This window comes from Echiichthys vipera, assembly GCF_963691815.1.
Source record: "Echiichthys vipera genome assembly, chromosome: 16".
Lineage (NCBI taxonomy): Eukaryota > Metazoa > Chordata > Actinopteri > Perciformes > Trachinidae > Echiichthys > Echiichthys vipera.
Genome location: NC_139841.1, coordinates 13,431,490 through 13,448,981, shown reverse-complemented (window position 1 = coordinate 13,448,981; position 17,492 = coordinate 13,431,490). Strand labels below are relative to the sequence as shown.

The 17,492-nt window shown below is 41.1% G+C and overlaps 2 protein-coding genes across 6 annotated transcripts; one reads left to right on the top strand and one right to left on the bottom strand.

The window, feature by feature from the left end:
* Window positions 1-1,069: 1,069 nt before the first annotated feature.
* LOC310959033 (uncharacterized protein) lies at window positions 1,070-9,003 on the top strand. Of its 5 annotated transcripts, none has more exons than XM_083930231.1 (4): window positions 1,071-1,199; window positions 2,580-2,946; window positions 4,947-4,996; window positions 6,619-9,003. In XM_083930231.1, exons 2-4 carry the CDS (start codon window positions 2,657-2,659, stop codon window positions 6,627-6,629), a joined length of 351 nt encoding a protein of 116 aa, XP_083786357.1. In that variant the 5' UTR covers window positions 1,071-1,199; window positions 2,580-2,656; the 3' UTR covers window positions 6,630-9,003. The 5 variants fall into 5 exon arrangements, with proteins under 5 accessions (XP_083786354.1, XP_083786357.1, XP_083786356.1 ...); XM_083930230.1 differs by having other exon boundaries at window positions 4,947-5,062; XM_083930229.1 differs by having other exon boundaries at window positions 4,947-5,104.
* A 4,006-nt stretch (window positions 9,004-13,009) lies between these two features.
* Window positions 13,010-14,812, bottom strand: LOC310958639 (claudin-23-like). Its single transcript, XM_083929669.1, has one exon. It carries the CDS (start codon window positions 14,738-14,740, stop codon window positions 13,913-13,915), a length of 828 nt encoding a protein of 275 aa, XP_083785795.1. The 5' UTR covers window positions 14,741-14,812; the 3' UTR covers window positions 13,010-13,912.
* Between the last annotated feature and the right edge of the window lie 2,680 nt (window positions 14,813-17,492).

Here is a 17,492-nt window from a genome sequence, read left to right as displayed (position 1 = left end):
GCAGGTCGGGTATCTAGATAATTACCGGTTTGCGGCGCATGTGTGAAAGGAGCTTAGGTTTCATCATCTGGGAATCATGAATGCCTGTACCAAATTTCATGGCAGTCCATCAGCTAGTTGCTAAGACATTTCATTAAAAGCTAAAAATGTCAACCCACTGGTGGCGCTAGAGGGAAAGTCAAGGGCATTTCCAATTTAGTAATGGAGGGTTTCTCCTCTGTGGACCAGGAATGCCTGTGCAAAATGTCATGGCGATCCATCCAGTAATTGTTGGACCGAACGACAGATCTTTCTAGAAAAGTATTGTTGTTTGCCTTTCACAGGTTCACAGATATGTGAAGTGCTGCATGTTACACTGACATCAGTCTTGTTAAGGCTTGCCAGCTTGTCATGTTCTAACTTGCCTCCTTCCTTCCCCCGCTCGTCTGGCAAACACTCCCACTGTAATTTAGTATAATAGCCCTTAGGGGTGTGTGTGTGTGTGTGTGTGTGTGAGAGAGAGAGAGAGCGAGAGAGAATGTGTGTGTCTATGAGTGCATGTGTGTGTTTGTGAGCGAGAGAGAATGTGTGTGTCTGTGAGTGCTTGTGTGTGCTTGTGAGCGAGATAGAATGTGTGTGTGTGTGGGTGAAAGAGAGAGAGAATGTCTGCGTGTGAACGTGTGTGTTGTTTACGTTATTCAGCATCCAATTCTCAGGAAGTGTTGTGTTTGAAATGACCAAATTGTCGCCATACTTAACATTTTGACGCATTTCATACAAACATTTTTTGTAACCTTTTTTTTATACCTGTTATTTGGCATCTTACATGTTTAGTTCATGAAATATTGTTGAGTGTTGTGAGTCAGCGTGAGTCACCGATTGACTGAAGCCATACGATTAGTTTGCATTGTTATGAAATTCAAAGTTGCTACATCAATATCCAGGATATTTGATGTGAGCAAGAGTGTGTATGTGACTCAACCCCTTTAAAGATAAGGCAGAGGGAGGAGGTGTGTGTGTTTATGGGGAAAAAAGAGGCAGGTATTCACAGGTCTCGTCTTTCTTCCTCTTCCCTCCTTCCTTTTGTTGCAGACTCCCTCACTGAAAGAGGAACTTCAGACCCAGAACTTTTAGCTCACACAGAGACCTGGAGGAGCCAACAATAAACATAAACCCACAGCTTGCATTTTTTAGACGCTACATCTGCATTCTTCGCTTCTGTGAGTAGATGTTTTGTCATATTTTGATATATTGTGCTATTTCACTATATGACCGCCCCTCAAAAAACAGGGGATCAATACAATCTTGCTGTGTTGTTGGAGAAACCTGAATGACAAGATGCTTGGGAATTAAAAAAAACTTCACCACGTCACCTTTTTTATCCGTTATCCTGCCACGCTGTATAGCTTCGGATAATGGTTAGTCTTGTCTTTTAAATCTCAGAAGGGACTTTTCCCATATAAGTCCGTCTAGTGGGGCTCAGAATGCATTTACATTGTGTTCGTGGTTCATTTTTGTATTGTGTGTGAAGTACGACTTTGTCATAGGTACTTTATCCTACTCGGTTTTTTGCTTCCTTTAACATGGAATTTATTTAGTCCTTAGGACAAGGTTGATGTTTCTTTAAGTAGAGCTATGAGTTGATCAAAACAGTAGCCCTGGTTCAGGCTGACTGAGTGTTCCTCTGGGTGTCTTGTCCCTGTACACCTAATGTTGTTAATGATGAGGAGTTGCTAGGAGGAGTGCTTCCTTTTGTTTCTCACATGGAAAGAATAACTTCACATTTTGTCATAAAGAGTCCAGTGTCCACACTGCCTGTAGTTAGGCATATTGGGTCATTTGTATGATGATTTAAAAGTGAAATATGTCTTGAGGGCGAGACGCCACAGCTCACAGTTCCAAACAATGGGAGCTGTGGAAATAGTTAAGAGGCCGTGCTATTTACTGATGATATCTTGTTCTTTTGTAGTTGATTTAGAGATATAAAAACAGACAAACGTTGTGGTACTGAATATAAATGTTTCATAAGGGCAAAGCTTTACATATGGCATACATAGGGCAGAACTTTGATTTTGATATATTAAAAACCTTTGATTTGAATGTTATCCATTTTAATTTCAAATCACATGATACCTTCATGCTCGCCAATGAGAACATCTCATCAACTAAGGATCCTAGTAAATCTACACGCCCTCTGTCATTTATGTTCACCACATTCTCTGTCGTGTACAAAGTGTGCAATTCCAACATTTCTGTCAGGGACCTGAAGGCAGCATGAGTCTTAGAATGTCACGCTGTACTGATTAATCTCAACATAATTACTACAGCCAACAAACGGCATGAAATGTGGATCGCACCAAATTAAAGTTGGCAGGGGGAAAAGTCCTGAAACTGCGAATAAATTGCACGCAAGAAGAATCAGTGATATTTGGTTCAGAAGTAAATACTGCTTTGTTAAGTCAATGAATCAGATCACTGGTTTGTAACAGAATTTCTGTTAGCCACCACTTAGTTGAACAGTCTTAAAGGAGTATATACCTGGAAACATGTTTGACTGACCTCAGGACATCCATTTGTCATGTCTCTCCATTGTGTTTTAGGGTGTGACCTTCCATTTATCACTCCCTCGCTTAACAGGCCAGTGTTCCCTCCCTGTATTTCTTTCACCTCATCCTCCATGATGTCCACCCCTTTCCCTCCTCCCCAACCGAGAGGCATCGACCACAGTCTGCCAACCTGTGGAGAGACTCAGTGCAACGACCACGGTTCCTGCGTGGCTCCTCCGGGTGGCGGCACCGGTCTCGTGTGCAGCTGTGAGCTGGGCTACCGGGGCGAATTCTGCGAGGACACTGTCAACGGGGCATTAAGTGTACCGCTGACCCTGAGTGTGTTGGCCGTCATCGCCGGGGTGCTGATCGTGGCTTTTATCTTCGCAAAGATGAGGCAGGTGCAAAAGAAGAGGAACAGGTAAGGGAATATCTCAGCGGGGTCTTTCAGTTAAAAGCTTCTCCGTTTGTTTTACTTGAGGAAAGAACCACTTTTTGGAGGGAAAATGCTTTTTTGCTTTCGTTTTAAAATTGAGATAAGAACAATTGACATCAGTCGTGTCTTTGCACTAAAAACGTAGCTGGATGGGGGTTGGGGGTGTACCTATGTTCCCCGGGTCCTATTTTCCCGCTTTGTATGTGACTGTGGAACAGCTGACCTTTTTCACAGAAAGGGTATTATGTTCCCTGGTCTGTTTTTTTTCACAATCAGTGCCGAATTCCCCAGCAAATAGGCCTATGTAGACCCCAGAGGAATGACCCCAGACATAGTAATGACCAAGGTCAGGGAAGGGTTAGCCTAGCTTAAGATGGGACGCACAGGGAAACAGTGAGCATGGCTGTGAAGTGGAAATTTGCACAACAACCTCTAAAGTTCTCTAAATAACATGCTGTGTACTATTTGTTTGAAGGTGAACTGAAGTAAGAATTAATTTTAGCCAAAAAATCTGTATATTTGACAGCACTGGACAGAGTCCGGCTAATTTCCATCCAATCTAAGCCAAGCTAACTATGTAGCGAAATGGAGCTGCGCCGGACAGACACATTAGAGCGCGCCTTGAATCATGCCGTACTCAGGCATTATATAAATATCCAAACAGGAGACATGTGTGCTCTTTTGTAAACTTTCTTTTTTGCTCTTTTGTAAACTTTATTGACATGCATTTCCCTCGCTACTTCAAGTCCGTCCCCCATGTTACCCTCTTAGATTAATACACACACACACACACACACACACACACACACACACGTACGTTCCTATTACACTTCTGCCCTTACCTGACTCAGAAGTTGGAAGTCCCCGATTTCCAATTACAAGTGAACTCCACCTTGGCAGACCAACTGCTGCTGCTGACCGACGTAAAAAGCGTCACAAATAGAGCGCTGCATATGAATTATGCGCAGGAATGTCGCCATAGACTAAATATATATTTCCGGGCTAAGCAGCAAATAGAAGCATAATCAATCAACATTGTTTTAACTCACTCTCTGGTAGATAGTAACTTAATAGACAGTTAACTGGATAAAAAATCTTACGGATTATAACTTTAAGGCTACTTCCACTCTAATGCGTTTAAAAAAAGCAAAACCTTTGCTATGCTTTATGCAAAACTTCCACACTACTCTACCGTTTCTGAACCCCTAAGACAGATGTGTGGAAGCGCTGCTGACCATGATTTAGTTTAGATATGCATAAATGATGGTGCAGACATGTGTCTAGTCACAAGATTATTGCTAGCCCATACGTACCTTTTATGATTTCGTCTTTCTTGTGTGGGTACTCCTTTCCTTTCCTTTCCCTTTGCCATGGCTTTGTCTAGCAATGGATAATGCTCCTGGTTCCACTCTAATATGTCTCTGTATTTGCTTTGCAACGACACATTTACCTCCTTTTACTCTTGTCATTTTAAGTAACAGTTTCACCATGTCATTGGTCCAAGCAAATAAATGCAATTCAGCGTTAAAATGTTTGTGTAGACGGATGTGTGTGGATGTAGCCTCCAGTAAGACATGAGATTGATCCTCTCATGGTGCAATGTCCCAAAAGATAATAAATAAATGAATTATTCCTCGTATCACTCAATCCTCTTGCAGACAGGAACCTGGTTTGTTAACATGAAGAGAAGAATAGTAATAGGATAATAAGAATGAGCAGCAATCAACCTGTAAAATCCAGTTTCGCGAAGATTGGTCACTGAAAAGAAGGATTTTGTTTAAACTATTAAAGTGTCGTCCCTCATGAGTTTCATCATGTAACTGAAAATTATGAAAAGGAAGCTTTTTAAAACTGCCTAAAGTGAATGTTTCAAATGTCTATTGGAGAGCCTTTATTGTGTCCATTCATCTGTTGGCACAACACAAATTCAATCAACATAAGAGGAGAAAATGTTCACAAAGTGTGTTTTTTTCTATTGTCAACAGGAAACATCTGGCAGATATACATCACAACCCCAGTGAACATTGGTCAGACGGTGAGATTGTGTCCCTGGCCAAAAACGGTCCCGATCGGACGCCAAAAACTGCAACATGGATGTGAGGTGGACGGCCAGATGGCGTTGCTGTTTCCACATCCAATAATGGTCCAGTCAGAACCTCTCTTACAAACCAAAATGTATTGACCTTAATGTAGAGCTATCCTAGTTTTTTTTAAATAAGACATTCAGGGCGCACTCACACTGTTAATCACTCATACATTGTCAATCACTCATACATGATTGACAATGTATTTATCGTGAAATGGTTGTGATCAGACGGCCTCACTCTGACGTCCACTCCACGTCCAAAACACAGCAAACACTGACATGACATGTTGAATGACCGCTGTTTGAATGTTCAATCAAAACAACTTGTTGTGGTTCAAAAATAGTTAGATAGTGAAAGTTGTGCGGACATCCTCAGCAGTCCTCTAGCAATGTCGACTTATGTTGTTACCATGAACGCGCATATTCAGCTATTTTGCTAATGTTCATGAAGGCAGTGTGCATTCAGCAGCTTTGTGCAAACATGAATTAAGAAGGCAAATAATTCCAAAACGTTTGCAACGTCTTTATGCAAGCTGTCTTTGATTGCACATGGGAGAAATTTGCCTCCTGGGCTTTCTACCAGAAAGTAGACCTACAAGAGGTCGTGGTGGATGAATGGGTTAAAGACAGGACTTTTTGCCCAGGAAAGTCTCCATAGACATTTGGTTTTTTGTGCATTATTACTTTAGAATCAAATTGGAGTATAGATATCTTTCTGAAGTCTAAAATATAAAGTGTATAAAGGTGTCCTAATTTAATTTAATATTTATTTTCTTTTGAAGGAAAAGGACTGCTTAAAAAATAAATTACCTCAAAACAAAGTAACCTGTGGAACTATGCTTAAAGGTGCCCTGTACAGTTCTCTTGTTAACAAATAGTGTTTCTCACCAAACGCATCGAGTGGAACCTTGAGGTCTAACAAACAATGATGCATTTCTTTCCCTCATAACAAGTTTGCAAAGGGATTTAACGTTTAATGTTTACACCCATGTTTCCCTTCTAACAGTCTTCTTCTTCTTCACTGCCTTTATTTGCACATTGCTACATTTGATGGTGTCACCACCACTAAATATCTCTTTCTTGCCCTCCGCATGTACCATACTAAATAAAAGAAACAAGAGGCAACCTCCAGGGCTGAAAAATGAAGTACCAGCAACTGCAGTTCCTTGAATGGCGACTTTAGACTGGCTCCAAAAATGAGTCAATCCCCATAGAGTGTCTGCCATAGACTGGAGGCTTCATTCAGCTCGCTTCAGCTCCACCCACACTCCGCCTATTGGCCTATTTTTGGATAAGCCTGGAGTTAGGTGGAGTCAGGAGCTACCGGCCGGAGCCACCCACATTGAGTTTCACAACAAAACTAATGGGTGATGTCACGGAGATGATGTCCATGTTTTGTGCAGTCTATGAAAAAAACACTGCATGGGCCCACACTTAAAAACAATGCTCCATAGCGCTACTAGTGGTGAAATATTACCTTTAAATGACAGATGGCTGACACCTTATATCTGTATCTAAATGTGAAACTCCCATGAATAATTATAAATAATTACTCTCCCATTCTTGTGCAGGTCAACCGTGAAATTGCGGCCATGCACCAGCATTCTTCTGCAGCACGCAGAATTTTGTAGAAAAAAAAGAGGAAATCAGATCTACCGTTATTGATGGCTGACTTGTGGCTGCTCCTCTACGACTGATGCTGCAGCATCCCAGAGACTCAAATAGTGAACTGATTAACTGTGTGATTAATAGTGACACAACTTCACTTCAGTAATTATGTTTTTCGTATATCATTTGACGAAGTTTATCCCCAAACACACGATTTACTGTGGACAGAAAGCAAAGCATGCATATCAATTATATATATATATATATGACGGAGCTTTCAAGCTGTTCAGTTAGAAATACAAGTATGTTTACAGACTTATGTACTATAACACTGTATTTTATAAGGGGGGTATAGGGCATTTAGTCTAAAGAAATATGTGCTGTTTTTCCATTCTACAACAGCATATATACATTGAGGGATACATTTTCAAACATTGAAAAAAGGATTTTTTTCCATAGGAAATAAATCATATGAAAAACATCAGTTTTTGAATGAGGTATTGTCACGACCATTATTTGCTTATTAGGGAAATGACAATGTTTTAGATTTCCTGTATAGGGCTCTTTGTCTATCACCAGTTTTTTTCATATTTTGTTCTCTTTAACATTCATAGTTTTATTTATAGGATTTTGATGATTTATTGTGGCTATATGCAAACGCTTCAACAGAACTTGTGGCCACCAATCTCAGTAGTAGATCCATGTTGTTGTGGTGGGCATCATTTTTGGCTCTCCACCCTGACTGAAGTCACTCTGCAAGATATTTTGAAATGATCAAGTTGTTCACCATTTCAATGCACAGTGAGAAATGTGAGGATCTGTCTGTACTCCTAATCAAAACCTACTTTCTTGATGTGTACAAATTAAGCTTGTTTCCATAGATGAACTGATTGTGTCGTAACACTCTCTACATGTAGTGAAACGATGCAAATGTTCACATAAACGACTTCCTATAAATACAGAGAAAGCAGACGTAGCTGCTACAGAGAAGACTTCACACAGGTGTTGAAAACCAAAAGGGTTTTCTGTGGCAATCCATTTCACACACGGTCAAATCTTTAATGGGTCCTCAATAATCCAGTTACTCTCAGGAAAATAACCAATGCTTTTTTTTATGTCTCTTTTGTAAACTTCTGACTGAATTACTGAACTCTTTTTGTGAGCATTGATTTTGTGATGGAACATATTTTGATGCTTTTCTTATCATGCGCAAACGCACTTTAGTCACACATTTATGAGGGTGTGGAATAAAAAACGTGTGCCCAGGTGTGTGTGTGTGTGTCTGTGTGTAAATGTATTGTGCACACTGAGAGTGTGCATTTATCTACAGTACATAAATGAAAAGTCTGTAAGTAGCGAAACGTTTTGTCTTTCCTTTCTGTGTAAGTAATGGATCTTGATGGGTTTCTTCTCTGAAATCACCCAACTGTCATCTTTTGTTGGCTAAATTTGATCACATAATGTTGTTTTTTGTGCGTTGTTGCACTTCCTGTTTGTCGTATTTTGACTTCTGTCTTTTACGTACGAATTTCTCTGCATTACTTTTCGTAATATTTGCTACGGACCTGTTCATGAGAACACGTTAAATACGGGATATGCCTCCTTTTATTTGAAAAAGTGACAAAAAAGTTTTACGTTCAAGTCCTTAATTTACAACCCAATCTATGCCTTTTTTATAATTTTATTACACTGTTAATTTTCAACTGTACTACCCAAAAATACAGCAATCTTGAGTCTAATCTGGCACCTAAAAGTGACAGGTGACCACCCCTTGTCCTGAAACAAAAATGTGACCTTGCAGCTTACTGACCCAGAGAAAACAAAGTACTGAATGAACTCTGTCAATAACCCGAAACTAAAAAGTGTCCACACCTTCCCGTATCCTGTTTTTCTTCATTTTAAAATTCCTCTCCTGTCATAAATGTTTGGCACAGCGCTGCTCAAAACAAGAGCCAGATTTATTATTGTCTTTCGGCTTGATTATTCTTTATAAATAACTTCAAGTGTTTGTTTTTCTCACGTTTGTTATTCTGATTACTGCAGGTCAGTGCTACTATTGCTATTGCTGATGTAGCATATTAGCTCTGTTCAGCTTTGCAAATGTGAAACAATCTGATCTGTGGAGAAACCATTTTGTGTATCATGCCCTGGAATTGTCAAGGTTGTCTATTCGTATGGATTGGCATCTAAACATTTTAATTCTAAAGTCACTCACTGTCAGTCAGTCAGTTCGCACACACAAACAACTGTATTTAATTCACAGCTACGATACCTTTACTGCATATACACTTTTGATTATGTATGGATTGTGTTGTATGTTCACAAGCTTTCAAATAAAATGTACACATCCCCAACAAGCTGAGTCAGCTAACTTGTCCAGTGTTAATCTTCAATCGGACAGCTAGCTTGTAAAAAAAAAAATAGAAGTGAAAGCTATTTAATAGTCTAATCATATTAATGGTCCCATATTTAAAAGGGGAAATTTCCATGCCTTTAGCAGCTCAAATTGCTAAATATATACTGTGAAATCAAAACCCACAGAGAGCTGCACGCAGCCCTTTTTGGGTGCTGCTACAGTCATTCAGATGCAGAATCCCCAGAAACGCTGACCAACTAAAGATGACTGATATTTTTGGGACGGGGACTTTATTGATCACTTTGGGATGACTCCCAAAGGAAATTGAGTTTCCAGCTGCTTACAAAAACACAAGGGAGGTATGAAAAATACAATATAAAATAAACAATAAACTCTTAGTTAAATATATATGAAGTAAATGTAAGAATACAGTTAAAATAAAATTCACGGAAAATTAAATCAGATAAGTTTAATTTAGATAAAATGTATAAGATAAAATATGTATGACTGTGACGGTATTTCTCACAGAGGGTGAACACTCACAAAGTGTGTTTTTTGAGCATTAAAGCATTTAAACCAGGGGCGCAGATGAGATTTTTGAACTGGGGGGGGCTGTCAGCAAATGATTTCAACTCAATAAGTTATTTTTTTGTAATTTGGGCTTTAACTAGCGCTCAAGTAGTTACTATCGTAATAGCCAATGGGCCAATCAAGTCATACTATCTGTTATAGGCGGGCGTAACCGATGACGACGGTTTGCGCCGTCAAAGTCATGATAGAAACATAAAGGTGTTTTTGTGTTCTGGTGGACTTGTGAAACGTCATCAGACGCAGCCCAAGTACTGCTCCAATTTAATAGTCTGCATCTCGGCAAGTACAGTCCAAATGCCCCAATGTGACTTGCTCTGCTAGTTTTGTCAAGGATTCATCGGAGGTGACTTGTGTGGACTTCAGACAGCCAGGTATCCCAGAATGCATTTCACATTAGGGGCTGTACTGCGTTCTCTGGTCCCCTGGAGTGTGGATTAAGAGTGTGAGCTTAACTACTAAGCCCACTAGTCCGAACTTGGTATTGTGAAATGGCTAAACTCCGCCATTGACTCGTATTGCTCCAGATACGACATCTTGTTCACTGCTCTGATTGGTGGTCGTCGGTCCTAGTGCTATCCAATTGCATGCATCAGTATTTTGAAATGCATGCTTGGTGATGATCTATGAGTTGGGAAGTCTATCTGTCTTTGCCTACGTCTGGATAGATGTGGGTCTGGATTTCCAGGCTACATTCAAATATGTTATATAGTAGAAATACAAAATACAAGTAAAATGAGCATAACATGGGCCCTTAAAGTTACTTTGATATTTGACTAGTAGTTAATACGTTTTTTTTATCTTATCCATGTTATATGTGTGTGTGTGCGTGTGTGTTGTGCCAAACATGCACTGCTGCCTGTTTAGCCTCTTTGTGGGATCCAGTGACAGGATAGTATCAGCTCCAGTGTTTAGTAAACTCAGCAGGAACAGAAACTGACTGATCTGCAGTCATGCAGATGGACTAGCTGACAATGATTGTAATCAGAGAAAATATGTATCAGTTACAACAAGGAACAGGAAGGATCTGCTCTGACTAATGAGGGTCATACTGCGTCAACACCATGTTTCCCAATCAATGTGTGCCTTTTGCATGCTGATTTTACAGGAGGAGAAAAATAAACTGTAGTATTTTAAATGGTATTAAAGGGAAACTGCATTGATTACATATAGTTCAATAGTGATGGGGATTAATATCTGCCTGCGAAAAGAGTTGTATCATGTTTACCGTTGCTGTGGAGAAGCTTTCTAAAGTCTAATAGAACAACCCTGATGCTGATGTCAATAGAGGTATTTTGGTTTGGGTTTCGAGACCTCACTTTTGAGCTAAAAGTCTTCTTTACAAACTGGGCCATGCAGGCATTTAGAAAGCAGGGAGTGCTTAATGTATCGGTGCTGTCGGTTCCATTTTAGGAAATGTATGATCCAGCATTTTAGGAGTTTGACCAATGGGCGACTTGAAATTAAGTCAGGCTATTTCAAGCGCCGATGTATCACTTTGCGCAATTCTTTAAACCCATCTCTTGTGGGTCTCCCAACTTTTTGGGAAGATTATGTGACACTTGACGACGAACGCTCCCTTACCGCCAACATTGCTGCAACAATCCGATCGTGCAGATACATGTTGCACAACATCAGGAGGATACGTCCTCTTCTGAGGGCCCAGAAGGCAGCACAGGTTCTTGTCTAGGATCTTGTCATCTCACGCCTTCACTAGTGTAACTCCCTCCTGGCTGGTCTCCCTACCTGTGCCATCCGACCTCTGGAGCTCATCCTGAATGCAGCGGGTCGACTGGTCTTCAACCTACCTAAGTTCTCTCACACTACACGCTCCTCCGCTCCCTTCACTGGCTTCCTGTAGCTGCTCGCATCCGTTTCAAGACACTTGCACTTGCTTATCGTGCTACTAACGGATCAGGCCCAGCTTACATCCAGGACATGACTAAACCGTACACCCCAGCCCGCTCTCTCCGCTCTGGATCGGCAAATCAGCTTGCCGCTCCCTCACTGAGAGAAATACAGTCACTCGATAAGTCACAACAGTTTGTTGTCCTGGCTCACAAATGGAGGAGCGAGCTCCCAAACGACATTCGGACGGCAGCAAATCTACTTCTCCTGCCGCAGGCTAAAAACACATTTCTTTTGACTGCACCTAGGCTAAGAAGATGATTCAAAAAAAAAAAAAGCTAAGAAGTTACCGCACTTACTTAAAAACTTGCTCTTCTGGTTTTTACCCTAATTGTGGAATGCACTTATTGGAAGTCGCTTTGAAAAAGTGTCAACTAAATGAAATTGAATGTAATTATGAAAATGCAATAAACATTTTTGAAAAGTAGGCTTTAATGAGTGGACAGACAGGAGAAAGCTTCCCAGGTGGATGATATAAAAATAAGATAAGAGAAATAAAAATCGGCGTCTTTTGTCACACCCTCGCTGGCACCATCTATCTTCACCCCACCCATTTTCTTTGACCGTCATTTTGTGAGTCACTATGTGGCAACTTTAATCAAATGGACAATGGTGTAGCGCAAGACATTTTGAAATCCTCTTTTAAAAACAAAGCAAACATCTTTTTTTAAAAACTTTTTTGGGTGTGTCATTGTTACCATGAGAGAGAGATTCATTAAGAGCGATGTACAATAGTAAATGGGCATGCACTGCGTAAAGGCCACATTTCCCAATTGGATTTCACAATCAGCAGGGTTTTCCATTCACGCTGACTGCAAGTACATGATCGGAATGGCCTTGTAATGTACTATTCTTAAATTAATTCAACACTAGTATCCAGCAACAGTATTTCTACTTTTTACTTTTTTCTCACGTCCATTCTTCATTTTTACATCCGTAGCAGCTGATGCACTCATTGAGTCCGAGCATAAAGCGACTAACCTTTCAGCGCATTCAAAAAAGATCCTATGTGATTTCTCGGAGGCCAGTTTAATAACAAAAGATTCACAGGAGCTATTGAGGGACCACAGTGGCGCCTTGTTTGAGGATGTTAAGCCAGTTTAAACAAAAGACGCAATGTTGTCAGACAAGACGCTGAAAGAAAGCCACCTCTCAGACCGGTTGCACAACATTGTCTGTTTATGGGAGGCAATGAAAAAAAGAAAAAAAAGTATCACTGTAAAATGTAGCCTGTCTGTCTGTACGTGTGTTTGAATAGTGGCCATAACAGATCCCAGTGACTAAGAATACATTACTTTGCGTCTCTAAAATGTGAACATTTCTGCCCTAGAGGCACTTTTATAACTGCTGACAAAGCATTTAATATCACTGCACTGCCATCATAACCACATTTCCACTTCCACCGCACATCTTAAAACGTGTCTGATGTTCTTTGCAACCACTCCTGAAGTAACATTTTGAAATTTGTTGTATTAAGTTGAGGAAAAGGACTCAGTCATCTGTTTTTAGGAAACACAGTGCACATTTAATAAACAGCACTTGTAGCACAGGGTTATTAGCACAATATTCAATATCACCTCAGGATGCTTTTCTGGCCCGTTGTCCTACAAGGTTGGCCATAATTGTAAAGTGCATAAGAATAACATTATTTACATAATTCAGGGGGGAAATAGCGACAAAAAAGCCAATGCACAGAGAAAACAATTTGCAAAGGCTTCCTTAAAGATGAGGACCATTTACAAAGAGAGTTCAGCATAATTTTCAGAATGTAAAACACATCAACCTCAATATCATTATTTTCTTCAGGGTATTAAACATTTGTTTTTTGTTTCCTTTCCATGTTACAATAATACATCATTCTTCCCTTTCACATACACCTATATATCATAATGATGTTCAAATCAATCATAACCAGCCCATAATGAGTCTCATTAGTATAGCCACATCAAACTGCAGCCCCGGCTCTGTCACTCAAACACCATTTAACACTAAGATGTATCGCCTTCAACACTGTAATACTTAAAGAGGCGTTTAAAGTCAATACTTTAAATAATGAGTTAGCAGTGATTTCACAATAATGAAGGTGTTAGGTCTCTTAGTTCCTCTGGAATATGAATGTAATATTAATTTATGGTCTCAAAATAATACCATTTGATGGTATTGGTATGTCCTATGTTATTACTACAATACTCAATACACAATATTAGATAGGTACAGTTTCACTAAAGTGGGTTAGATTTGTAATGTTACAAAGTCATTGAGTAATTACCGTTGCTTCCTCCTAGAATAGCCTATTCCCCACTTTTTTTGTTGTTGTTGCAAATAGCCATGTCCGTCTTTAAGTCGTTTTCCTCTCCTGTAGTTTTTCTGTCTCCATGGAGACCCAGATGTGGGACGTGATCTTCTCAGAGGTCTGCATCGTACGGTCTGCCGCTGTACGACGTGTTGACTGACCGGGCTGCGGGGCTCTTGGCCCGAGGGAAGGACACATCCTCATCCAGGGAGTCCTTCGAGTACGGGACGCTGCTGGCGCCGCTCCTAGGACGGTTCAGGCTCGGCACTTCGACTCGTCTCGGCGGCTGCTTCTGGTTGCTGAACCGGTTACCCGCGACTTCATCGACTCGCGTCTCCCCTCGGTTCTTCCCTCCGCAGCAACGGCAGATCCCGATGAACATGACGAAGCCGGCCAGGATTTCAAATATCCCGCCGATGTAGCCCAGGATGATGCAGTAGCCCACGCGCACGGATATGAGAGGGGACACCGATGACACGTCGTTGAGGATGTGGGTGTACCAGGCGATGGGGATGATGGTCATGACGCCGGAGAGGAAGATCAACAGTCCGCCCAGGCCGGCCACTGTCCAGTTCGGCCTGTCTGTCCAGCATCGGACCCCCGGGATGGCCACAGCGATCCCGATTAGAGTTACGATGAGGGAGGCCACCATCAAACCCTGGGCGACCTCGATGATCTGGTTGTTGAAATATGTGGTGTCCTCCAACCTGCACTCCTCTCTCGTGTTGGTCGAGGTGGCCCTGCAGATGTCCCAGATGCCCTGCTGGATGAAGGTAGAGGCCGGGAGGTCGGGGAGGTCGTGGAGGGTCCTCCAGTTCGGGGCCACAGTGGCGGTCAGGTCCAGGATCCAACCGCAGGGAGCCAAAACCATCCCGAAGATCAGGATGCCCGGGGTGCGCATGGATAGCCGGATCCACTCTTGCGCTGATCGCCTCGGCATGATTGCTGCTGCTGCTGCTGCTGTTGCTGTTGTTGTTGATGATGATGTTTGTTCTCTGACACCCAAAGTGTAGTAATTCAGACAGGAGACTGAGTTTTGACAGCCCCAACAGCTGCTCTTAAAAACAAGTCTGACTGAAACCAGCCAGTGGGCGGGGCTTTACCTGTCACAGGTGCCCACATACAGGAGAGGTGTGGTGCGCCGTGCGCAGCAGACTCGGGGAGCTGTTTCCTCTCCGCCTGCAGCAGCAAAGACAGGGAGAGGGCAGAGGGGAGTTTCGACGAAGCTTGTATCATGCAAATGTGTGATAAGATAAGTGATCAAGGACAGGGAAATGATCTGTTAGTCGCCCCTGTAGGCTACCTCCATCTTCTATATTCCTTTTTTGTAACTCACTAAATTGTCTGAACTTTTGATTTTTGTAATAAGAGTGCAATCCTCAGATGCTGTTTCAATTACTTATTCAAGAAGAATGGTTATCTGTATGACCCCAATACAATAAAAAGTGTCTGCATATTGGCTACCACATAAACCAACCGAATGCACACATGCAGCTCCCTCTCTCTCTCTCTCTCTCTCTCTCACACACACACACACACACACACACACACACATACACACACGCACACACACACACACACATATATATATATATATATAATCAATGAGCCACAATATATTTGGACTTTTCAGCTCTTTGTTACTTAAACATTGTTTACAAGGAGTAAGAAAATATACTGTATATATATATATGTGTGTACGTGTGTGTGTGTGTGTGTGTGTGTGTGCATGGGGGGTGGGAGGTAGTTAATACATTAAAAAAGAATGAGACATAGAAAAATGAACAAAAAAAGCGTTCACTTAAGCACAGAAACTTGTGTGTTATTGGACCCTTTCTAGTCTAAATCGTGACTTTATTCATTTTTTACTGCAGGCCTCAGCTCAAGAAGATATGCAGCATCTCACTGTTTTTGCAAATTGAACCAATTTCTTATTTTGGAGTTCTTCCTTACATATTTACATTTATATTTCCCAGCAGATAATCAGCTTTAGTAGAACGTGCTTCTCTCTCAGACATTATGATGGCTCCTGTTTGAAAAATGCCACCGTGGCAGTGTGGGAACTGTTTTTGGTAAGAATGTAGATCTGCAGGAATCACTTGACGGCTGCTGAAATACCTTTCTGCCTCTTTGTGTTTGTCCTCTCTTCCTCTCTCCCTCTCTCCCTCTCCACATTTCTGTCTTCATATCTTTCTGTTTTTATTTATCTCTTTGTTTATCTCACATTTTCTCTCTTTCTACGCTCTCCTTTACAGTCAGAACATCTCATTAAAGTGGATTATTCTGTGTGACTCTCACACAGACATCGCCTTTATCAAGACCATAGAAAGTGATTACGTTTCTAAAGTACTTAACAACCTGAGAACAGCTATTGATACGCCCAGAGACTACATTGTATTGAAGACCACTTCTCAACTTCTAGTGGTCATAAACATCCCGCTATTAACCCCAAAGTTTTTCCACAGTGCATGCTGTCACTAAAATAGACCCTCTAATAACTTTAAAGTTGAAAGACCGACAACATGAAGAACTTGTTATTTCACTTATGAGACATTGATTCTATGCAAAACACCTCAGCTGCGGTTGAGTTACCAGTGCCATTTCAATGCATGAAATATACACACACCTTTCACTGTGAATGACTGTACAAAATCAGCTATCAGGTCACATGTTCTTCAAGGCGTTGGGGTTGGTTTGTTTTTGTTCTGAGAATAGTTTTTCAGGCCAGGTTTGTGCTTTGACACACAAGGAGCAGTCAAAGGAAGTATGCGAGGTATGTCGACCAACCGACCAGACAGAACTTTGCATGCTCATCCCCTGACACCGCACTCCCACTTTATCACTTTTACAAGCTGAGTCATCGTTGTAGCAGCTGTCACATGCGATCAGCTCCATACTTCTGTGTTGAAATGACATTTCGGTGCTGATCCTTCCATCACCAACAGTAGGTTAGTACTATGGCCTAGATCAGTGATTCTCAAACTTTGTACATGACGTACCACCTCAGAAAATATCAAGCTCTCTCCAGTACCACCACTAAGACGTTAAAATACAGCAGTGCACTATTCAGCTACAGACAGGAAAGTTTATTCCTAATAGGGAGATTATTTGTTGTTGACTGTCTTCAACCGCAGCCACGCTGTATAAAAAGGGTAGCATAAGAACTGACATGTCAGTGTTTTGAAACCAATCATTTCACCTCTGCTTACTATCTTGCCATCACGGTTTAGCTCTTCGGCTTAGCATGACTAGCAGGCGGCTATTGAAACAAAAATATTACAGGAAATGCTTAACTTATTTTAAATAACATTTCACAGGTCTTAAAAGTTTAAGTATTTTGCTCTTATTATATTAATTTAGTAATAAATATTTTTTCCTTTTCGTTTTTTTATTTTAGAGACTCCACTGCGTGCCTTTCTCTGTGGATTGAGTGCTTTGATGCTTTCACAGTACTTAAATAGCACCTCAACCTGCTTTATAATAACGTTTTAATATATTGGACCTTAAAGGTAAAAACAATGGCATAACCACTGTGCCAAGATGGATACCTGGGCGCTGCTCTGTGGCGGCCGCTGTTAGTGTGACATTCTAGCGTCTTTGTTTTGTTTTTAGTGTGCATCTTAACTGTGGTTGTGTTATTTTACACTTGCTATAGTTACCGCTGCCAGCAGGTTTTTGGGTACTAATTTAAT

Bases quoted from the DNA above. Each gene is read 5' to 3' on its own strand.
- LOC310959033 (XM_083930228.1), top strand. From the start codon at position 2,657: ATGATGTCCACCCCTTTCCCTCCTCCCCAACCGAGAGGCATCGACCAC. The intron at 2,947-4,946 runs GTAAGGGAATAT...TATTGTCAACAG, and splicing joins GTGCAAAAGAAGAGGAACAG to GAAACATCTGGCAGATATAC.
- LOC310958639 (XM_083929669.1), bottom strand. From the start codon at position 14,740: ATGCCGAGGCGATCAGCGCAAGAGTGGATCCGGCTATCCATGCGCACC.